Raw genomic sequence first — 25,346 nt, 5'->3', positions numbered from 1 at the left:
CCAGCAGTCTCTAAGTGGGCAAAGTCTAACTTCAGTACTAAGAAATATGATCCCAAATTGTTCCCCTCCATGGCCACACCGTGAGAGGAACGCCAGGCTAAGGATGGCAGTGAAGCTTATTTGCCCCGGTACCTTGTATGTACGAGAGTTGATGGGGAATCTTCCATGTCCATGAAGCCTCAGTTTTTTGTGCAGCATTTTGAGGACAAGTTTGGGAAGGTGGAATGCTTGTCCAAAATGCACTCTGGATTAGTCTTGATAAAAACATCACCAATTTAGAGTGGTGAGGTGTTCATATCGTCCCGCGCATCCATTGGGGTCCTAGGGATAATAAGGTTGCCACTGGTGCCTTGATCTTGGCCTGTGAGGGTGACACATTGCCTGAGAAGGTCAAGGTGATGGTCTACCACTGTGATGTCAAGCCATGTATCCCTCCCCCAATGCGGTGCTTTAAGTGCTGGAAATTTGGCCATATGTCTTCCCACTGTACTTCCTGCGTCACATGTCGAGATTGTTGATGTCCATCGCATCCCAATGCTCCATGTGCCCCGCCTCCCATCTGTGTCAACTGTGGAGAGCATCATTCACCTTGCTTGCCAGAATTAAGGATTTTACAGAAATAGAGGAAAATCATGGAATATAAGACCCTGGATCGACTGACGTACACTGAGGCTAAGAGGAAATTTGAGTGCCTACATTCTGTGGCTATGACCACCTGTTACACCGCCACTATGAGAACAGTTGTCACCTTATCAGTTCCTCACTTTTCTGTAACGTATCAGAACCAGAAGACTTCACCTGCCCCCTTGATGGTGGGGGGGCACGTCCCTCCCTGCTGCTCCTGCACCACCTACTTCAGGAGCAACACCCCCCCCCCCCCCCAAACCATCGGTGATGTCCGTCACCACTTCTAAGCTGGAGAAGTGTACAACTTCTTCAGCTGCTCTTGCTATGAAGGGGTCCCTTGGGGTCACTCCCTTCCCGGGTTTGTGCTAGTGGGAAAGATGACACCCGCTAGTGGCAGAAGAGCCCAAAAGCAGCTGGTCACAGGGAGAAATCCAAAAACAAAGTCACCAAGACAAAGGGAATTGCGGTGCCACCCACACCACCGCTACCTCCGAGCTCAGCGTCTGTGGTTGAGGTGGAGATTCTGGCGTCCACAAAGGACCTAGGTCTCGCCGGACCCTGAGACAAAATGGATATAGACTGGTCAGGCAAAAAGTTGGTGGCAGCAGGTGACCCTGAGGTGTAAACTGCTTCATTGAATGTTCAATGCCTTCCCAGTCTCACGATGACGCCATCCTCCAGTGGAATTGCTGCGGTTTTTTCCACCACCTGGCTGAGGTATCGCATCTGATAAGCTTCACTGCTGCTTTATGCATTGCCTTCCAGGAAACCTGGTTCCCAGCAATGCGGACCCCTGCCCTCCTCAGCTATAAGGGATACTACGGGGACCTTCACGACTATAATAGTGTGTCAGATGGAGTTTGTGTTTATGTCCTGAACTCACTCTGTAGTGAACATGTGCCCCTTCAAACTCCTCTTGAAGCTGTGGCTGTCAGAATAAGAGCGAGGCAGGATATAACTGTCTGCAGTATATCTTCCTCCAGATGGTGTAGTATTCCTGAATGTATTAACTGCACTGATTGATCAACTCCCCAAACCTTTCCTACTTTTGGGAGATTTTAACGCCCATAACCCCTTGTGGGGTGGCACCGTGCTTACTGTCAGAGGCAGATGTGTCGAAACTTTACTATCTCAGTTCAACCTCTGCCTCTTAAATACTGGGGCTCCCACACATTTCAGTGTGGCTCATGGTAGTTAATCGGCCATTGATTTATCAATTTGCAGCCCAGGACTTCTTCCATTTATCCACCATAATATCAGTGTGATGGTTGAGCAGGTGACTAAAATAGTTGTTTCTGGGGCAGAAAAAGCGATCCCTCACTCTTTAGGGTGCCCCTGGTGTAAGGCAGTTCATTGGTGGACGTCGGAAGTCACTGAAGCAATTGAGGAGTGTCGGTGAGCTCTACAGCAGCATAAGCAACACCATTCGCTGGAGCACCTCATAGCCTTTAAATGGCTCCGTGCCCGCGTTCGCCAACTTATCAAATGACGGAAGCAGAAGTGTTGGGAGAGATATGTCTCAAACATTGTGTGCAAGACGTCACCTTCCCTAGTCTGGGAACAGATCAAACGTGTTTTCGGGTACCAGACCCCAACAGCTGTTCCAGTTGTTACCATAAATGGCGTGTTATCTACCGAGGCAAACGGGACTGCCGAGCACTTTGCTGAGCACTGTGCTGGAGCCTCTGCAGCGGAGAATTACCCCCCCCAGCTTTTCGCACTCTCAAACAGCAGCTGGAAGGGAAAGTCCTCTCGTTCACTACACGCCACAGTGAATCCTATAACGCCCCATTTACGGAGTGGGAGCTCCTCAGTGCCCTTGCACATTGCCACGACATGGCTCCTGGGTCAGATGGGATCCACAATCAGATGATTAAACATCTCTCATCTGACTACAAGCGACATCTCATCATCTTCAACCTGATCTGGTGCGATGGCATCTTTCCATCACAGTGGTGGGAGAGCACCATCATTTCGGTGCTCAGACCCAGTCAAAACCCACTTGATGTGAATAGCTATCAGCTCATCAGCCTTACCAATGTTATTTGTAAGCTGTTAGAATGTATGGTGTGTTGGCAGTTGGGTTAGGTCCTGGAGACACGTGACCTACTGGCTCCATGCCAGGACGTCTTCTGCCAGGGTCGCTCTGACACTGATAATCTCGTGTTTCTCAAGTCTGCCATCCGAACAGCCTTTTCCAGACCCCAACACCTGGTTGCTGTCTTCTTTGATTTATGAAAAGTGTATGGCACCACATGGCGACATCATGTCCTTGCCACATTATACAAGTGGGGTCTCCAAAGCCCGCTCCTGATTTTTATCCATAATTTCCTGTCGCTTCATACTTTCCATGTCCAAGATGGTGCCTCCCATAGTTCTCCCCATATCCAGGAGAATGGGGTCTTGCAGGGCTCTGTATTGAGCATGTGTCTATTTTTAGTGGACTTTAATGGTCTAATTGCAGCTGTAGGGCCATCCGTCTCACCTTCTCTGTATGCAGACAACTTCTGCATTTCGTACTGCTTCTCCAGTACAGGTGTTGCTTAGCTGTGCCTACAGGGAGCCATCCACAAGGCGCATTCATGGGCTCTAGCCAACGGTTTTCAGTTTTTGGCCGCCAAGTCGTGTTATGCACTTGTGTTAGCGTTGTACTGTTCATCCCGGACCAGAAATGTACCTTAACGATGATCCACTCACTGTAGTGGAAACATACTGATTCTTAGGACTGGTTTTCAATGCCCAGTTGCCTTGTTTCGTCATCCTTCATCGGCTTAAGCAGAAGTGCTGGCAGAACCTCAGTGCCATCCGCTGCCTGAGCAACACCAACTGGGGTGCAGATCACTCCACGTGGCTGCAGCTCTACAGAGCCCTTGTTCAATACCACCTTGACTATGGGAGTCTGGTTTATGGTTTGGTGGCGCCCTCAGCATTGTGTTTACTCAACCCAGTCCACCACTATGGTGTTTGACTAGCGACAGGAGCTCTTAGGACGAGTCCAGTGACCAGTGTTTTTGTGGAGGCCGGAGTCCCTCCATTACAGGTTAGGCATGCACAACTGCTGACCAGTTTACACTGCATACGTTCATAGTTCTCCTGCGCATCCAAATGGCCATCTGCTTTTCCCACCCACGACAGTTCATCCCCACATCGGTGTCCCAGTTTTGCGCCCAACAAAAAAAAAAAAAAAAAAAAAAAAAAAAAAAAAAAATATCGGTGTCCCAGGTCAGGGCTTCCAACTGCAGTTTGTGTCCTATCCCTTCTTTCTGAACTGGAGTCCTTGCCTTTACCACCTACACTTGAGGTCCATTCACGTAGACCTCCATGACGTACACCCAGGCCGCGGCTTCGCTTGGATCTTTCACATGGCCCTAAGGACTCTGCTAGGACCGCGGCTCTCCGCTGCCACTTCCTCTGGATTCTTAACATGCACCTAGGCCATGAAGTGGTTTACACTAACAGCTCGATGGCTGATGGTCATGTCGGCTTCACGTATGCCCATGGAGGACATCTTGCCCTATGGATGCAGTGTTTTCACTGACGAGCTGGTGGCTGTATCTTGTGCTCCTGGGCACATCCGTTCATGCCCTGGGGAGTCATTTCTTCTGTTTACTGACCCCTTGAGCAGCCTACAAGCTATCGATCAGTGCTACCCTCGTCATCCTTTGGTAGTGATCATCCAGGAGTCCATCTATGCTCTGGAATGGTCTGGTTGTTCAGTGATGTTTGTCTGGATCCCAGGTCACACCAGAATCCCAGGCAACAAACTTGCTGACAGGCTGGCCAAACAGGCTACTCGGAAACCGCATATAGAGATCAACTTCTCTGAAACTGACCTGCTTTCAGTACTACACCACAACGTTTTGTGGCTTTGGGAGATGAATTGGCATAACCTCAGCATGCACCACAAACTGCATGCCATTAAGGAGACTACAAATGTGTTGCAGTCCTCCATGCGGGCCTCTCGCAGGGACTCTGTGGTTCTCTGCCTGCTCTGCATTGGCCGCACTTGGGTGACACACAACTACCTCCTGTGCTGTGATGACCCACCTCAGTGTCAGTGTGGCGTCCGGCTGACAGTGGCCCACATCATGGTGAGCTGTCCTTCTTTGGTTGCCCTGTGATGGACTCTTCAATTACCGCACTCACTGCCATTAATTTTAGCTGATGACACCTTATCAGCTAATTTAGTTTTATGTTTTATATATGATGGTGGGTTTTATCATTCTGTGTAAGTGTTAGTGCCTGTCCTTTGTCCCTCTGTGTTCTCCACTCTAATGCTTTTAGGGTTTTTTTTAATGTCTCGCAGAGTGGCTGGGTTTTACTTTTTATTCTTGTGGTTGGCCAGCCATTGTCATCTGCTCTCTTGTTTTTACCCCTTCTACCTGTTTCTTGCTTCTCTCTGTGGTTTTCTTTTCCTGTTTTGTCCATAGTAATGTTGGTTGTCCTCCTGTCGTTCTTCTGATTCTTCCTTTCTTCTGTTATTATGCTGTACCTCTCCTTTCTTTTCTTCTTTCCGTTGTGTAATTATTTTACTGGCAACAAGGGACCGATGACCTTGCAGTTTGGTCTCTTCCCCCCCCCCCCCCCCCCCTTTTCCGTCCCCCTCCTGCCCTCTTTTTAAACTAATCACATGTGGTAGCTCATATTCTTTGAGGGGTGTGATGTAATTGTCACAGGATTGGACACAGCCACACATGTGGTTAAGCATGCGAGTTGGCATTATTGTGGAATGGTGACGAACTGCGGTGCAGTAATGCTGGCCGCAGAGCACCTCCATGCACATGGTAGTCGTGTTGAATTGCCTCACTGGCCGCCTGCACAGGCAGAACTGTTTCCAATGCATGTGCTTTTGATGCAGAATTTGTCTTTTTTGGCTCACAATGTAGTCTTCACATCCAAATTTGTTCATGGTAGGACTTCAGACACAGTTATGACAGGACGGCATAGTGAGCATGTTACTATAAATGTATTTATAGAAATAAAGTGGAGATGGTTAATATCTCATAGTCCATGTATTTCTGTACCTCATGGACCCAATGCTCTCAATAATCCTGACAAATACCAAAGGAGACCCTCAGCCGAGGACATAAACCTCATAACTGCCTTATAGTTCAGTTTCATTGTCTTGCAAAGTTATCTTGGGTTTTCATAGATACTGTGTCTACTATTCTATTCAGCCTAGTTGGTTATCTTTGTAGGAATGACATTATATAACACCATAAGTTACTGTTTAAATTATTCTGTAATATGTGACCAGTTTGTCAAGGAATTGTTATTCAGCACCTGTTGTAAAAATGTCATAACTACAGAAAAATTTCAGGTGAAAAGAACGTTTCAAAATAATAAAAAAATATAAGCAACACTTACAGTTTGTGTTAATAGCAAGAATTACAATATACATAAAAAAGAACACAATGTCAAAAACCACAAAGTAAAAATTGGCTTCTCTCTAACTAAAAACTACAACAAAACTAATACATAGCATAAAGTATAATAATGATCCATATTCAGACTCTGAAATGTACAGAATAACATGCCAGGAGTGCTCCATGTTCTGCCTGGGACAAACAGGTGAAGAGTTCAACACCAAGTGTACAGAGCACATTAAGGACTAAACCCATCAGCAATAGCACCACCACATGCACGCAGTAAAAGAAACCCATTTGGAAAAGTGGAGCAAAATGACAAAGTTGCCCATTGACTAAATAAAGGTCATAAAATGGATCTTACTGGAACAACTGGAGATATATTCACATTACAAAAAACATGAAAAGCTGAAAACTTAATCAGTAAATTTCTTCAGCTGAGTATACCTAAATATAATAAGGACACACAGAAATACTTACCATTGTAAATATATATAAGCAGGTAATGATCCACATTATTAAGATAAACACCCTCTCTATGAAAGTATACATACTCTGTGGATGACCTGTAATGGAAGGGAAAATCCTCTTGTTTTCTACATGCCACAGTGAAGCCTATAATGCCCCATTTATAGAGTGGGAACTCCTCAACACCCTTGCACATTGCCCCGGCACAACTCCTGCACCGGATTGGATCCACAGTCAGATGATTAAACATCTCTCATCTGACTACAAGTGACATCTTCTCGTCATCTTCAACTGGATCTGGTGCAGTGGCGTCTTTCCATCACAATGGTGGGAGAGCACTATCATTCCAGAGCTCTAACCCAGTCAAAACCCACTTGATGTGGATAGCTACCAGCCCATCAGCCTCACCAACTTTATTTGTAAGCTGCTGGAACATATGGTGTGTCGGCGGTTGGGTTGGCTCCTGGAGTCACATGGCCTACTGGCTCCATGTCAGGGTGGCTTCCGCCAGTGTCGCTCTACCACTGATAATGCCATTCGAACAGTATTTTCCAGACGCCAACATCTGGTTGCCTACCTTTTTGAACGTGGCAACTTCACATCCTTGCCACATTGTATGAGTGGGGTCTCTCGGACCCGCTCCCAATTTTTATCCAAAACTTCCTGTCGCTCCATACTTTCCATGTCCAAGTTGGTTACCCAGCAGTATGGTCCCTCCCCCCTCTTTTAAACCAACCAGCCACAAAGGACATGGCCATGCAGACTCGCGACCTCAAATACAGCACCGTGATTGTGAAATCGCCCAGTGTCATGGTAGCATCTCTGTGTCCTTCTCCTCCAGCTGTGCAACAAGCTAGCAAATTTCTGGCACATTGTTGGCTGGAGGGACGTAAAAGGACTTCATGAGAGTATTTTTTCTGTCATTTCTGACCTGCTGCATGTGCAGCAGATGATTTTGCAACCAATAATGTTAGATCCAGCAACGAGGAATTACAGCTGCTCTTGAAATGACTGTGTCCACTTGTTTTCTGTGCCCAGGAAACAAAATTTTATGCTCACGACCACTTTGACCTCTCGCATTTCTTTCTGGTCTGCTTTGATCTTCTCCATGAGGACGGCATTCCATCCCATGAGGGAGTCATGGTGCTCATCTTGGATGATATTCATAGTCAAACCATCTCACTGAACACCCGGCTGCAAGCTGTTGCAGTCAGCATTTTCCTTCCTCACTTCAGCTTTTATCTTTGTCCTGTCTACATCCCTCCATCACCTGGTGTCACCAGGACAGACTTTCTTAAGCTTACTGAGAAACTCCCTCACCCATTTTTGCTGCTCGGAGAGTTTAATGTGCACTGTCCCCTTAGGGGCTCTCTCAGAATCTCTTGGGTGACCTCAATCAGCTCAACCTCATTTGCATTAATGCTGGAGCACCCACATTACTTTCAGACTCCACACACACATATTCCCATTTGGATCTCTCGTTCTGCACTGCCCAGTTTGCCCATCATCTCAAGTGACCTTTTCTCTCTGACATGCACTTGAGCAACCATTTCCCAAGTGCTGTTCGTTTGCTGACTCCCACCACTCCAACGTGAAAGCCCAATTGGCAGCTATCTAAGGCCAACTGAGACTTTGCTCCTCTTTGGTGAACTTTGGTCATTTTGCCAGTTGTGAAGCCATGGTAGAATACCTTACAAACATTATCGTTAGTCGCAGAACATTCCATTCTTTGCACTTCACCTTTACCACACCATGTTCCTGTCCTGTGGTACACTGAGGCATACTGTGACGCAATTCATGCATGGAGACATGCTCCCAGCATTTTTAATCATCATTTTACAATGGTGAACTGTGTTCATTATAAACAGTTGCATTTGCAGTGTCATCGCATTCTTAAGGATAGCAAAAAAGCTAGTTGGATTTCATTTACTAGTTCTTTTAACAGTTCCACTCCCTCTTTGGCCATGTGGGCCAAACACTGATGGCTCTCTGGACCAAGGTTCATTCCCCAATTTCTGGCCTGACCATAGTGGATGATGTCATTTTGAACCATATTGCTATTGCAGAGATTTTGAGCTACACCTACTGTCACCATGCCTTCCTCCATCAGAAGTGAGTGGAGGAGTCTAAGGTGATACCCATCCTCTCAGAATCATGAATTCTACAATACTGCCTTTACTATGTGAGAGCTAGATCATGCTCTTACATCATCCCAGTCTTTTGCCCCATGGCCGGACAATGTTTCCACTCGGATTTTGCAGTGCCTTTCTCTTGCAGGCAGGCAGTTTCTCCTTTGTACATACAGTCACATCTGGGTGCGTGGCGTGTTTTCCAGATGCTGTCTTGAAGCCACTGTCATACCAGTATCTAATCCTTGTAAGGACTAACACCTTCCTTCTATCTACCACCCCATTTCTCTCACCAGCTGCGTTTGCAGGGTAATTGAATGTATGATTCATGCCTGGCTGGTTTGGGGCTCCAGTCTTGCAATCTACTAACCATTGCACAATGTGGATTTAAACATACCATTCTACAGTTGACCATCTCATCACTTTGTCAACCCATGTCAGGAATAATTTTCTGTGGTAATACCAGACCACCGAGTGAGGTGGCGCAGTGGTTAGACACTGGATTCGCATTCGGGAGGTCGACGGTTCAGTCCCGCGTCCGGCCATCCTGATTTAGGTTTTCCGTGATTTCCCTAAATCGCTCCAGGCAAATGCCGGGATGGTTCCTTTGAAAGGGCACGGCCGACTTCCTTCCCCGTCCTTCCCTAATCCAAAAAGAGACTGATGACCTCGCTGTTTGGTCTCCTTCCCCAACCCAACAGAAAAAACAGAAATACCAGACCGCGCCTGCTGCAGGACTGGTATCCTCCATACTCTCTACACATGGGGCTTCCATGGCTGCCTGCCCTATCTCCTTCAGGAATTTTTAAAAGACACAGTTTTCAAGGTACGTGTGGGTTCCACCTTGTGAGATGCCTTTATCCGGGAAAATAGTGCCACAGGGCTCCGTCCTGAGCATCGTCTGCTTTGCTATCACCATTAACCCTATAATAGTCTGTCTCCCATTGGGTATCTCCGGCTCCCTTTTTGTTGACTATTTTGTGATCTATTACATTTCTCCACGAAGTTGTCCCATGGAGCGGCATCTTCAGTGATGTTTAGATTCTCTTTACTCACGGAGCATTGACAATGGCTTTCAATTTTCTACTGACAAAACCATTTATATGAATTTCCGGTAGTGCAATGGGTTTCTTCCACCATCTTTACGTCGTGGGCCTGTTGCTCTTTCATTTGCTGAAACTATGAAATTCCTGGGGTTCATGCTCAATAGGAAACTTTCTTGGTCCTCCCACGTGTCTTATCTGGTCGCCTGCTGTACACAGTCCCTCAATGGCCTACATGTCCTCAGCCGTACTTCCGGGGGAGCAGATCAGACCACATACCTCCCTCCTCCATTTGTACTAGTCCTTGTCCATTTGAAACTAGACTATGGGTGTTTTGTTTATGCATCTGCATGTCCATCCCTCGTATGTTGTCTCAATACTTTCCACCATCGTGGCATCTGTTTTGCCACTGGTGCCTTTTACACTAGCCCAGTTGAGAGTCTGTATGCAGAAGCTGCTGTAATGCCGCTGTCGGACTGCTGTGATTTTCTCCTCAACAGATATGCATGCTATTTGTTTTCCGTGCCTGGACTCCCATTCCTCTTCTCTGTTACCTCCTGGAGTTCACTTTCAGGTACTGCTCTGGCAGCTTAACTTCACACTGGGTGAACCCTTTACCACCTTGGCTTCATGCAGTGGTCCATGTTCACCTTGGACTTCATTCCCTTCGTAAGGACACTAGTCCAGATTCAGTCTGTCACGCTGTAAGTTTCTCAACCTGCACACAGAACTTAGCAATAATACATTTGTATACATTGATGGCTATCGGACTGACCGTGGTGTCGGGAGTGCCTTCGTTATTGGCACTGACCTTTCTCAGCATCGGCTTCTGGAATGCTGCTCAGTATTTTGCCAGTATCTGCCAGGAAGTTTCATACCAGCGCACACTCCGCTGCAGAGTGAAAATCTCATTCTGGAGACAAGCTTTTAAGTTATGTCATCTGCTTCGATTCTCTCCGTGCTCTTCAGAGCCTCTGTGTGACGTACACAGTCCATCTCTTAGTGCAGTAGGTCCAAGAAAAAGCTTGCACTTGCTCACTCTTGAGGGAGCCACTGTGATGTTTGTGTGGTTCCTGTTCATGTTGACTGATGGGAAATGAAGCTGCTATCGCTGCTGCCAAGGGTGCAGTCCTCTTACCTTGGCCTGCTAGTTCTTCCATTTCTTCCCATGGTGTCTGTTTTGTTGTCTGTTATCAGGTGATGTCACTTTGGTGTATTGGGCACTGTTGTTTGTCATTGCCTTTTGTTAAATGGTGATCCACCACCACTTTGTGCTCATTGTACTCAACCTGTAACATTTCATCATTACCTGAATGTATGCCCTTTTTTTTAACCACTTACATTATAATGTATGTTTGCTGTCTGAGTTATCGGCTGTTTTAGCGAACAACATGTGGGCTGTAGATTGCATTTTATTTTTGTCTGTTGTAGCGATATAGTGAAGGTCATTTAATCTTGAGTTTGCAACCTCCCATGTGTCTACAGCGTATTTTGTGGGCCTTTCTCCAAGAGGAAATCCTTGTTTTTAGCTGTCATTCCTTCCATTGATTGGGCTTAATGTGTATTCACTTTTAATTCCTTTTTTGCCTTCATGTTCTAATGTTCTGATGTGGGCACATGTGACCTTAGTTGTTTTTGCACCCTAAAACAAAACAAAACAAACCTCTCCCATCCATCTTCTTGGCTTTCTGAATGCACTGTACCACAGCTTCATCCAAAAAGAGGATGTAACCAGCTTTGGATGCAGCTAATGATACATACTGTGCTGTTAAAAACAAATTTGTTTGACAGCTCCTTTCCTTTGTTACTTGGCAATAAATATTTGAAGCTTATTTTTGGTTGTATCAAGTTGGAATTATGATTATAAAGAAGTGTGTTTTATGTTAAGTGAGAGGAATATATACTGCTTGGTAATAGCTTCTACAGCCATTTTATATTGCCTACCTTGGGTCACATTTGCAGCTTTCCAGTTTCTGATTATGTATAATGAAAATAGATCTACAGATTAACTAGTAAATTAAATTGCCATTGCCATATATTAATAATGATTTTGTAGTACCTTCAGGAATAATTATAATACAGTCAGCTGTATTGTTCCAGGATGAAGAGTCAACAGATAATGCTGATGAGAGCTCTTCATCTTCTGAAGAAGAATTGAAACCTATCAGTTCCTTTATCAATAACAGAAGGAAGATGTTGAAAGTAGCATTCTCTGCAGTCAGTGAAGATAAATTAAAAGCAATAGTTCCTCCTTTTCTCAAGGTATGTCTCATTGCTCTGTTATCTATCATCTCCATAAAAAATAAAATTTTCTACATAAAGAAGGGTGTTGAGTCTTTGACTAGCATTTATATTGTATGTAAAAGGTTTGCAGTTCTGGTATGAAATTGTCTTAAGTAGGTAAAGTAGAAAATAGTATCTGTGCAAGAATAATTTGAGCGCTTAAAATTAGTAGAGCATATCATTATTATGTTATTCTAGAACGTGTTTTGCAGAAGCATCGTAATGAGGAATTAGACTGCTAACATGGCATGGAAATACACTTTCAAAAAGATTAAGGAGTTGCTGATTTTGCAATGCAAAGTAGCAACATTGAGTGTTGTTATGAAGAAGAAGAAATGGAACAGTCTTTTTTTATGAGCAAAACAGTGATTTAATTATGCTCATGAGAAGTGAAAAGTAATTAACAACAGAAATACCCCAGCTCAATTAAATCTCAATAAAAAGATTTTACAGGAATGTCCAATCTACGACCCCTCAGTCATTTATCTATAAAAATCCAAATTTGTATACAATAAATGTTCAAAAGTTAACGAATGTAAAGAGTACAAAATCCCAAATCGCTGAAGAAACTGCAATGTGAAAAAAAAAGAAGAAGAAGAACCATTTCTTACCAGCAGGGCCATTAGAGGTATTATTAGGTAGAAAGTTATACATTTACTTGAAACAATATGTTGACACACGCAATACTCACATAGCCAGAAGCTGCTGTGTTGTTGTTTGTTCCTCCCTTATTCCTCATCAGAGTGCAAATTTAGAGTTTAAATGAAGTGTTAAAACACAACAGTGTGAAACAGTATGCATAATAGACGAGGGTACCATCTACATGTTACATCATTTTCAGTGTATCTGAACTGCAATACTTAAATACTAAAGTTCACTGCAGTCACATCAGTTACACTCCACATTTACACTTCAGTGACGACTAAGTGAAGAACATACAACACAGAATTTTTTTTTTTTTAAGGAAATAGGACTCCACAAATACTTCATGTGTCAACGTACACTGTTTCAAGCAAATACTTATCATTATACCAATAATACCTCATTTACGATTTTTGTGGTCCTGCTGATCATAATTGTTTGTTACACACTATTGTTTCTTCTGTGACTCATGTTTCTTTATTCTGTAGATTCATTAACCTCAGAGTGTAAAATTTTACAGGTAAATGATATTTTAAAATCATTATTTGGTTTTAGTTGTTTGAGCTAGGGCACTCGCCTTGTTAGATGAACAACAGATTTACAGGTTTGTGCTCAATCATCAGTGGACAGTTGCATTGACAGACAGCAAATGTAGGTTATAAATACATAGGTTACAATGAACCCATCATAGTGTGTGTATAATGAGTCTGTTGGAATTGGAAACTAAAAAATAAAAGTTGTATCACCTGGGAAAGCTCAATAACAGAATTGCGTGACAGAGATGAACATTTAGACTTGCAGTAAATGTTTTAAAAAATATATGGTTCTTGATTCTGCTGCTAGATTATGTTATGTGGGTCCACGATATTTCTTTGAAGCAACTGTGAGATATCTTTAAGTTGTTGCTGCTCATTACTGCTGGTGTCCACATTGCCGTGATCTTATGAAGGCCTTGTCCAGAAGTTACATGTGTGTGACAGACTATTGTCCTAACAGGTGACAGTAGCATGCCCAAAGCTTCCTATTGAGAACTGAGATGTGGCCTTCCACACGTGTGTGATATTTTAGTCATTGCTGCCAGGCTTCACTGTAGGTAGGAGCTGAACCAAAAATTGGTAGCTATTTGAGTCCTCCACTATGATGTGCTATTCTCCTTTTCCTCATTGGGCTCTAGTGGCAGCAGGTGTAGGGTTCTAGGCTGTACCTAGCTGGAATCCCAAATGTATAATGATGGGGTTACCATGTGTGAGAATATTAATCGTATCCTACAAAAACATGTCTCAGAATTATGAATCTCAGGACATCCATATGTATTATAAGAGGAGGGAGAGAGAGAGAGAGAGAGAGAGAGAGAGAGAGAGAGAGAGTGTGTGTGTGTGTGTGTGAACCACTGGACCGATTTCAACCAAACTTGGTACATTTATCCCTTACTGTCAGGCGACAAATGTTGTGGGGGTAAGAACCACCTACCTATGATAGTTCAGGAGATATTATGCCATAAACAATGAGATTCATGAAAATATTTATTACTTCTGTGCTACCAATTCTATTTGCAACATATTTTGGTGACACTATCCATATATGCCGCTGAATGTACCTACACAAATATATCATTGTAAGACATACAATTCAAGAGATACCACACTGAGATGAGTGAAAAAATGCCACATCGGGCATGAAGTTTTAATACATACTCCTACAGTTGAGGCAACTTGAGGAAATCTGACACCTGGCAGTGCTTTTGACAGCTTTCAAATGTGAGCTGCAAATGGCTGTGGGCGAAAATGATAGCAGTCTATAGAGCTGTGAAGAGGCGTTATATAGAGTGGTTTATAAAATTGTGTTGCAGGCACATGAAGCACTTGAGGCCACCATACAGAAACTTTCAGAGATTGTGTGTCTTGATTTGGATACTGTACTTATACATTTTGACAACTGTCACTTATGTCAACTCCCAGTTTGAAGATGAACTCACCTAGTTGGAAACTTGCAACTTGCAAAGAAAGTGAAAAGATCATTTGAGGATGTAATTTTTGTCTTTTCATAGAGAACAAAGTATTCTGTGTTAGGACACTGTTATGCTGCTTCATATTTATCCAGTTAGCCCACACGTGCATGACTGTAGTATTTGTTGCAAATGGCATATGACATTCTGCATTGACATAAAATTTCTTATGCTCCTAATTTCTGGAATTCCTGACAATTGCCTCAGTGTTGCAGGTGGATGAAAGACACTAATGTTTTGTATGTTGAAGATTCTTCCTATTCTTAGTGTGAGGTGGCTTGCAGTACATTCCATGCCCCAGCTTTCTGGGGGCTTTGCCTACTTCCTAAATGTCCATTTCCTATCTTTTTTTTTTCACCACGATTATAAAATGAATATTTGGGTAAGGTTAAAAGAAACTCTGAAGAAACATTGGTACTGTTTCTGTTACACAAGTGCACAGTGCAAATGTGTTATGTTTTTAAGACTGCTGACTGCAGTGCTTTCTCTTCATAGTCCTCTTCAAAATAGTTTATGACTATGGGAGGCACCTTGCTCAGTCCTGTATCGCTGTCTACTTGCTCGAGGTCCCAGTCCTTGGAAAAGGAGTATTGTAAACTATTTAAATACACAAAGTCATGATCGTAATTAATTTGGTTGTTTTCATTTTTAGATGACCATTTTCAGTCTTCTAAAAGATTATCTTCAGATCTTACATTCTGTGAAGAGAAATAAAACATAATCAAAGTGGACGCTAAAATAAAATAATGTAGTAAATAAGGGCTGCTTACATACCATTGATGACTGTAGGAACAGTAGGCGTGGAGCAGGTCCATAGAGAACACTGCTAAATACAGCTTGGCAGGGGGTAGCTAAATAGTGCAAGCCCTGCCCATTGTCTCTGAAATAACATCATTGGTAGCCGATGGCCATGAGACTTGATCACATTGTGCGAAGAACATGTACAGGGTGGGGCAAATAAGTGACGTGGACGAGTGGATACAATTGGACATGAATGTGTGCATATAACCACACCCCGTGACTACAGTTACTTCCAACAGGATGGAGTACCTGCCCATACAGCTGGCCAAACCTGGGAGCACATTTGCACACCTTTACACCTGACAGAGTTGTTAGTAGAGGTCTGTCTGGTCATGGCCATAGCTGGCCACCTGATCTGCCAGTGTGTGATTAATTTGTCGGGGGAGCCCTCAAGTCTAAGTTGTATCACAACAACCCTCATGGTCGTCAAGAACTACAGCAGAATATTTCAGATGAGATTGAACAATTCTAGCAGTCCAGCTTTGATCCACTTTAGCAACTTACTGATCAGATCTCAAAAGTGCAAAGAGATGAATGGTGGTCACTTTCAACATCTGCTATAGTCAGGTTAGTACTGTATTTCTGTTCCTTTGCTGTGTTTCTTTGTTTACTGGAACTCTGTTCTCTGTGCCACTTTTATTTGCCCCACCCCTATTAGGGGTATAGTTACGATTATTTCAGTCCTTAAGAAAACAGCAGCAGATATTTTCAAGTTATAAAGAATAACACATTATTAAAAGCAACAAAATAGAAAAACAGTCACTACCCAGTGAACAGGGCTCATTTAAATGAGCAGGGCCTTCTGGTAAACTAAATGTAGCAAAAATAGTCAGTAGGATGCCAACTTGGTAACCAAGGAGACAATATATGTTCCACCATTAGTAAAACCGGTTATGATTTCCCACTGGCAAGAAGAATGCCAGCTAGTAACTATGGAAACAACGTGGGATCAATAAGTACCGTCATGTGCCAACAGATGTATGTAAACATCTGCAGCTAGTGTAATACATTTAAGTAATGCATATTTTACATAAATTAGCTACTTGCTATGCCATTATGTTTGCCAAAATATGATTGTTCTGTGTTTAGATGGCCTAGTCATTGCTTACAAGGAAAACTGACACCTAAAGCATGGATTAAAAGATATACAGCCACTTTGCACCAGTGTAAGATACATGTAGTTGCCATACATTTTATATAGTGTAAGTATAGTACTGTACTGGTCACGAAAACTGTGTGAGGTAACGGGCAAGTTGTGGCGCCCTGAAAATATTCTATGTTCGGAGTTAACATGGCAGCGCTGGTTCCTCTTGGCGGGCCGTGGCTCGTCGGTGGCCACGTGGTGCCGAATGTTAGCTGGGGTCCAGGCTGACCACGTGGCTGGGAATTCCTTGGTGATGCTGTGCCGGTGAAAGTGACTTGTATGCCGAGAGTGCCAAAGATGGTGGACTTTGTGAAACCATCATGGCAGACATTTCACAGTTCGTATAGAAATTAATAGTAGCCAATGAATCATGATTCCTCAAAAAGAAACATGTACATTACCATTATTTGCATGATGATTCTGATGGTGTCATCAGATTTTCAATATCTTTATTAGTTTAAAGTTTAGTATCTGACGATAAATGATACAAGTAACACCCAGCAATGAATTTCCAAAATCTAAACAATTCATCTGATTTTGTTGATTGATGTGTCTTTAGAAAACAGTTAGTGTAAACCTAAATTGGTATAAATTACAGGCATGTAACTTGAATAGTACATGAGTTATTGGAGGTCAAAGAAAGCACAGAGACATTAGGCTACTAGCTTACTTCTGTTCTATTCCTTTGATATATGTTTATTTAATTTGTTTATGTATTTAATAATGTGTGTTATAGCATGTTTATGGTCCAGCCATAGGAATATTTATTTAGTTTCAAGTTATGTAAATGTAAATCCAGTATTTCGAATACGTTTCATTATGTTTGTGAGTGTGAAATATTGAAAGTTTTGGTTGGTTTCATTGTCTAGGGTGGGAGCGCTCTAGCCAATCACAGCGATCGTTCCAACAAGGACACGTGTAGAGACTGTATGGAGGTGGGGGAGGAGCATTATTTTGAGAGAGGACAGAGGAGTTCTGGTCAGTACAGAAGAGGACACAGGAGAGTCCTGGACAGTATGGCATGACGGACGCACGGTTGCGGGAAAGACTTGGAGAGTGGAGCAGTTTGCACATGGTCACGGGAGATAGAAATATTTCGTAGTGCCGACTTGTGCACTTGTGAGATTTCTGTGGCTTCTGCAGTGAAGACGTAGTATGCGTTTAGAAGTGAATATCATGTGGGCTATGTTGTTCTTCATAACTAATTATGTGAAATAGGAATCTATTGTTTCCCTGTTATTCAACTTATATTTAATTTAATTGCTGGACCATCGACACCAATAAGTGTTTTATAGTAATAAAGGGCATTCTTAAAGATACTTCTGCTATCGTACTCATCATTTAGTCGTTAAAATAGTACCTGCAGAATTTATTTAATTGCAATCTTTCATGTATAAATGTTTATGTTACGTTCAGAATTCGCAATTGGTGAGTGATAGGAACCTTCGACCATTTGATTCTTGTGTATATTCATATTGTATACTGTAGACTCGGCAGTATTTGGCTTGTAATGCGGCAACTACGTAGCCCAGCCCCTAGACAATGAAACCAGCCAAAACTTTCAATATTTCAACTCTGAGTCAGAGGGTACGTAGTTGAGGGCCACCATTTCATTTTAACTTGAAAGCCCACGACTGATGACGACCAGGAGAGCGGTGAGCTGACCACGTGCCCCTCCGTATTCACATCTGGTGATGCCCAAGAGCTGAGGATGACACGGCAGTCGGGTGGTACTGTTGGGCCTTGAAAGCCTGTTTGGACAGTGTTTTCTTTTTTGTTTGTTTGCTTGCTTGCAGGTTCAATCTTTCATATTACAAGTAATAACCTAAATATATACCTAACAGTTCTGCAGAACCGCTTTCACTATACCACTTCATCACTGTTATTAATCATTCTTTGTGGCTAATACTTAACTATGTTCCAAAATCATTTGGATTCTTGATGTATGCGTGTATTTTGTTTTTTCATAAAAGTGACATATATTTCATTATCCATTATGTAAGACTGTATTATTATATTTGTAAACAGCAATGTGGCCATTTAAATGACAAATGTTATCTCCATGCAAACAAAACACTATAACAGACTGCAAATTATATGTACATATATAAATATTTACCAAATGGTCATACAGGATAGCTCTTACTGTACCACCCCTTCACTGTCATTAATTTTATTGCTCTTTGCAACTAAAACTTATTTCAACCTTGAATCTAGTGCAGGCTTGATATATACAAGTATCTTCCACTGGTACAAAGTGGATGTGTGTTGAAATCCATGCTTTAGGTCTGCATTTTCATTGTAAGCTGTGACTCGTCCATTTAAACAAGAAACAATTATATCTGGGTGAATGTAATGACATATCCAGCAGCTAATTGATGGAAAATATGCATTACACAAGTATATTACACAAGCTGCAGATGTTGGCAGATGACTGTACTTACTGATTCCACATTGTTTCCATGGTTATTAGCTGGGGTCCTTATTTCCAGTGTGATTTCATAACATGTTTGACTAATGGTGGAATTGTCTCCTTGGTTACAAAGCTGGTGGCATCCAACTGACTCTCTCTGCTATGCTAATGTTTACCAGGAGGCCCTGCAGAGGGCAGCACTCGTTTAAATGAGCCCTGTCATTGGGTAGTGACTGTTTCTTTTCTATTTTATCACTTTTTAAAATGTATGTTATTCTTTATAAAATCAAAATATTCCATGTTGTTTTCTCAAGGACTGAACTCCTCATAATTATACACCTAATACACGTTCTTCGCATAATGTAATCATGTCTCACGGCCATTGGCTACCAATGACGTTATGACAGAGACAATGGGTGGGGCTTCTGCTATTTAACTACCAACAGCTGAACTGTATTTAGCAGTGGTGCAGGTGGACATTCTCCACACAATCTGATCGTATGGTCATCGATGATATACAAGCAGCACTTTTTTACTACACTGTTTTATTTTAGTGTCCATTTTGATTGTTACTGAAGCTTTATGTTTTATTTCTCTTCACAGAAACTAAGATCTGAAGATGATCTCTTAGTAGATTGGAAACAGTTATCTAAAAATAAAAATAAACAATTGAAATGTGTTACAGATAACTTTGAAACTAGGGCAGGCAGAGCTAAAGTAGTTATATGTAATTGATTGAAAAATTCATACCGTGCAACAGATGCCTATTTACAGATGTTAAAACTTTTAAAGTATAAAATTGAATGAAAAGTCCTATGGTCTGCTGTAGCTGTATTTATTTAAGTCAATTAGAGATTCACACAACTGGTTTTGCAACATTAAAGTTGCATCTTCTGGTGTATATCTTTACACAAAATTAATATTTTGATAATGGGGAAATGAAGTTACTTCAGATATCGTAAAGTACCGAGTGAAAAAGACTTAAACAGTGAAGAAAATATTATACATTTAGTTAGAAAACTTGATATAGATCACATAGGGCCCACAAAGAATGGGCCTGCATGTATTTAATAAATAAAATTTGTAATTTGATTCCCTAAGAAGATTACTTACAAATGCTATGTCATTTGGTATAGGGAGTTGTTACAGAATGTCGCAGAGTAACAGTTGCTGTGGCTAGGCAGAGTTCTCAGCCTTCCTCAATTGATAAAAACCACCATCAGTGATGAATGTCCTGCCTGAAAAGCTAAAAGCTAAGAAATACAATTAGGAATAAAAAAATGATACTTGATTAAAAACAGTGAAGCAGTAACTAAAATAAAAAAAAAAAGATTGGGACAGTCCCCATGTAACATAGAACAGCTGTCAGAAATGGGAGTGACCTGTGTTAAAATCATGAACTGTCATCACTTTACCCATTAAAATATGTTCCTGTGGGCCTTCGTAAAGCAACAGACCATGCCCTTCATAAATGTTATCCAGTTGTTGTTCCATATTACATGGGGACTGTCTCCATCTCTTTTTTTTTATTTTAGTTACTGCTTCACTGTTTTTTTAATCAAGTACCAGTTTTTAATTCCTAATTCTATTCCTTAGCTTTTCAGAGTGGACATTCATCATTGATGATGGTTTTTGTCAATCGAAGGAGGCTGAGAACTCTGCCTAGCCACTGCAACTGTTACTCTGCGACATTCTGTAACAACTCCCTATACCAAATGACACAGCATTTGTAACCAATCTTCTTTTGGTATGAAATTACAAATTTTATTTATTAAATACGTATAGGCTCAATCTTCGTGGGGCATATGTGATCCACGCCTAGTTCTTAACTAAGTTCTTAACTAGACGCATAATATTTTCTTCCCTGCTTAAGTTTGTTCACTCAATACTTTGAGATTTCAGATAACTTCATCTCTCCATTATCAAAATAATAATTCATAAAATTTTCTGCACGGATACACACCAGAAGATGCAACTTAAAAGTTGTGTGTGTCTGTAATGAACTTAAATAAATACAGTCACAGCAGACCATTGGACTTTACATTCAGTTTTATATTTTAATAGTTTTAACACCTCTAACACTATTACAATGTATGAATTGCTCAATCAGTTTGTATACCTTAAAAGTGATAATGACTGTATGTATTGAAATAAGTTATAATATTGTAGAGATTGCTGTTTTTCCTGGAACAATGTTCCAAAAAAGGATAAGGAGTATGTTGAAGGTAGGAACTTGGCCATAATATCATCCTCAAACTTGCTGACAGTGAGTTTCAAAGAGTTTACAGAAATGAATTTTTGTGATTAGAGACAATGTTGACTAGCACTGCAGAGTGAACTCCTACAGTTGCTATTTGCCAGCAGCAACCACCTGAAGGTGGCAAGCAGTTGCCTCAAGGTAATATTGTGGGAGTTACACCATGTGATAGGACAACAGACCTGACAATTGTATATTCAACAGATGCACTGGGAAAGACTAAAGTGTCACAATATGTAAAATGTTGTAAGACTTGACAGTAATAAATGAATGCAAAAAGTGAAATACTTAATAAACAAAAAATATTAAGCATTTAGACTTTGGTGTTGAATGGTGTCTAAAAATGGCTGTGATTGTGTGTTCTATGTTAATGATGATGTGAAGTTCAAATGTAGATAGTAGAGTCAATGTATAAAGGTATGGCATACTGGTGAACTGAGGGATGAGTCTTTGCATTCTCTTCATGCTGGAAATTCAAGTCTGGGAGAAATTTCAAGCAGACCAACATTATTATTTTTAGATATTTATGGAGACTATATTTTATATTTATTTATTCTTGGTAAGATTTGGGCTTTGAATGTTGACTCAAATCTAGCTGTATGTTTATTGTCTCAACAGTTAAAACGTACAAAACATATTGAATAGAAATTATCTTATGACACTATATTGCATTACAGAAAAGCTGATACTGCAGCAGCTACTACTCCTGCTGGTGCTGCTACTACCAATAATACTGCTGTTGTTGTTGCTAGTTTTGATGATGATAACTTAATGAAGTACTAGAATTATAGCATAATAATTACAGTTAGTCATGTCGTTAGTGATAATTGCACTTAGGCTGCGTTCACACTGCCGGCCGGGCCGAGCCAAGCCTGGCCGGGCCACCGCCCGCTTTGATATCAAACACATGGTTTTGAATTGCGGTGTTCACACTGGTGGCCGGGCCGCGCCGACACGGCGTGAGCCTCCCGGAGCCGAGCCGGCGACATCCCGAGTGTTTAATATTGCCGGCGCGAGCCGACCACAGGCGCGAGCCTGTGGAGCAGCACTACAGCTTTTGCAGTACACGCATCACATGTCTCCCTTCTGCTTTCATCACAAGTGTGACTGAACACGTCTTTTATTTTAAGATGTTACCTCACATTTCACAATCAGTGAGGAAAAATTACGTTTATTATAATGATACATGCGAAATTACTTTTATTTCATTTATTTAATCTACCGTATTTACATGCATTTACAACAATAGCTTGCCAGCGATCGCGGCATTGCCGCCACTGAATAGTTCGCATTTACTTGTAAATGGAGACTGATATGAGTGTCACTGAGGGACGGAACTGTGTCTCTACCAGATGACAATGCATTGTAAACTCATGCTGTGGCACGTTACTATAAGCTGTTCTCTGTGACATCTTTTTGCGATGTTCTTACTTTAATGAATGCAGACTAACATATACATGACACTAACTTGTGTCCATCAATTTGGTATCAGAAATTCGGCTAGTATGACAGTAATGATGCAGTTTCCAGATTATGGAACGAAGTAACCAAGGAGTGTGTTTCAGATAGTACACACAAATATAAATTATTTTCCTCTTTAATGTTATTTGTTTTATTTACAGTGAAATGAGATACACAAAAATACAGCAAATAGCTAAGTACTTTCAATTCCAAAATTTATTTTTGAAAGATTTTTTAATTATTTTAAGTTGCATTTTTAACAAAATTTTCAACAAAAGTGTTCCTGACAGTTTTCATATGTAATGTGGAATTTCTGTGGAATGTGGCACCAGCTGTCTGCATATCAACATTGTTACAAAACTTTTCAGCTTCAACATTGCATCCTTCTCTGTCAATGACAACATTATGAAGTAGACAAATGCACTTGACTATGTGATCAGTTACGTCAATGGATGTTTCAATTTCCTTCCTCAGTAGTCTCCATTTATTGGTCATTATACCAAATGCACATTAGACAACTTTTCTTGCTCTGGAATGCATATCATTGTATAGAATCTTCTCGTTGTCCAAATTTCTGTGAGGAAAAGGTCTCATCAAATTCTCTAATAAGGGGTAAGCTTCATCTCCCAAAATGACGTACGGTAGTTCCTGACACATTCCTTCAAGTCTTGGTGGTGGTGGTAATAACAGCTCCCCATTTGTAAGTTTCTTATATAACATACTTTCTTTAAACACACCTGCATCAGACTGTTTACCGTAGGCACCAACATCTACAGCTATAAATTTGTAATTTGCATCAGCAACTGCTTGGAGTACAATCGAATAATACTGTTTGTAATTGTAAAACAAGTTGCCAGAAAGTTTAGGACATTGGACACGTATGTGCTTCCCATCTATACATCCAACACAGTTTGGAAATCCCCATCTTATATGCATTTCACTGGCAATTTCTTTAAATCGAGAAACAGTTGGCATTGGTAAATGAATGGGAGCAAGTGACTCCCATATGGCCATACAAACGTCTTTCACCACCACTGATATGGTGGACACTCCTAATCGGAATGACGATGCTAGTGCATGAAAGGAGATGCCAGTGGACAGATAACTGAGAAAAAAAATCGTAAAATGTGTTACTCAAGTGTGGTGTTGGGCGAAGTTTTTACAGTTTTGTTTGCACAGTAGATATTTACTTAGTCCATGTCATTTCACAGTTATACAACAATAAATAATTAGACATTTTCTTGCACCCTTCTATATTCTTTCAATTAAAATAATGAAATCGAAATGCAAAGACCTGAGAGACAGTTACAGAGAATAACTTGTATAACTTGGCAAAATAAGGTCATGTGATCCAGGGAATAGTATATTAAAATGCAATTCCACTCGGGCTTTGTTCTGTCATATGATTTTTCTAAGTTCCAAGAGCTATGCACAGTTCCTTATCAGTAGAAATAGAACCACTGAGGCAAAGGGCATTATCTCAAAACTCTTCACCTATCAATCTGTCTATCTTACAAGGTAATGAAAAGAATTCTGTGAGGTCATCAATGGCTCCACATGATGAACCATCACCACTGCCAAGCGCTGCATCATGAAGAAAAAAAGAAGAAAAAAGTTGGAAAGTTCTGAAGGAGTATTTCTACGATTCTTCATTGAAGGCACATCAAGACATGACCCAAAACGATGATACATACCACTTCCTGAGGAGTCTCAGGAGTGCAATAAACTCCCTTTCAGTTCAACGGTAAATGTTTGTGAAGCTTAAAATACAAGAGCTTGTTTATAATGAATTGGAGGCAGTGAGTGCAGTGCCAGGTTCTTCAAAACAATGACTGCGCTAATTCAACTTACTTCTTCATTACAGACAACTTTGCTTTTTGTATTATATTAATGTGAAACTGTATTCCGTTTTGTAATTGTTGCCTGAAATGTTCTTTGATAGTGATACATGTTATTACTCAATCTGCAATACAAATAAACGTTTTTCAGGAACGTTCTTTATTATTGTAATGAAAAACCTTTACTAAATGCCAGTCGATATTCTTAGGGAGAGTCAATGTCCACCTTATTACAATGTGCTCAAAATTCGACGAGTCACCATAATGTGAAAACAATGAAATCATTGTTACATAAGACGGTTCTAATTGGATAGTGGTGAAAAACTTCTGGCTGCACCTTTGTTATCTTCGACTTTCAGCTGCTAATGAATTAAGATCCTTTTGCCGCTGGGGACAAGACCACCAAGGGGAAAAAATACACATAAGCAAACAGTGACACACACATCTTGTTCTTTTACACTGCTGTGAACTAGACGAGAATACAACACATCAATCGACAATAATTCATTTACTTGTCCTGCTGTGCTTGAGGCTATGCTGAATCCATGCATTTTCTTTCAGTTACAGTAGAAAAATCGAAATGGCAGCACCTTACAGGAAACGATAACTTAATCATTTCGTCGTTAAATGATCCAGTAAAGCGTTGATTGAAACGCTGTCCCACTCAGCCTTGGTTTCATTGCATTCATTTCCTAACTTGTAAGAGCTATCCACAGATCTTTCTAAGTGGAGATAGGGTCGATCTAAAGAATGTAATTATTTACAGCTTGCGGTACTACACTTATGTGAACTGCAAAAGCGATAATACAAAAAAATGAACTTTTTGCGCCTTAGTCAAACTTAGACATAGAAACATCTGTAAATGTATT

At 41.2% G+C, this 25,346-nt stretch overlaps 1 protein-coding gene across 2 annotated transcripts in view; it reads left to right on the top strand.

Annotated features, from left to right (window-relative positions):
* LOC126248973 (caspase activity and apoptosis inhibitor 1-like) overlaps nt 1–25,346 on the top strand; it is a 190,931-nt gene that overhangs the window by 34,193 nt on the left and 131,392 nt on the right. The window contains exons 3-4 of one of the 2 annotated variants that reach the window (XM_049950527.1): nt 4,572–4,718; nt 11,734–11,895. In XM_049950527.1, coding sequence (XP_049806484.1) covers nt 4,572–4,718; nt 11,734–11,895 — 309 coding nt within the window. The remainder of the gene's footprint in view (nt 1–4,571; nt 4,719–11,733; nt 11,896–25,346) is intronic. The other variant, XM_049950528.1, reaches the window with a different exon arrangement.

Source organism: Schistocerca nitens, chromosome 3, assembly GCF_023898315.1.
Source record: "Schistocerca nitens isolate TAMUIC-IGC-003100 chromosome 3, iqSchNite1.1, whole genome shotgun sequence".
In the NCBI taxonomy this organism is placed as follows: Eukaryota; Metazoa; Arthropoda; class Insecta; order Orthoptera; family Acrididae; genus Schistocerca; species Schistocerca nitens.
Note: the sequence above shows the minus strand (reverse complement) of the source record. Positions and strands in the feature narration are given on the sequence as shown.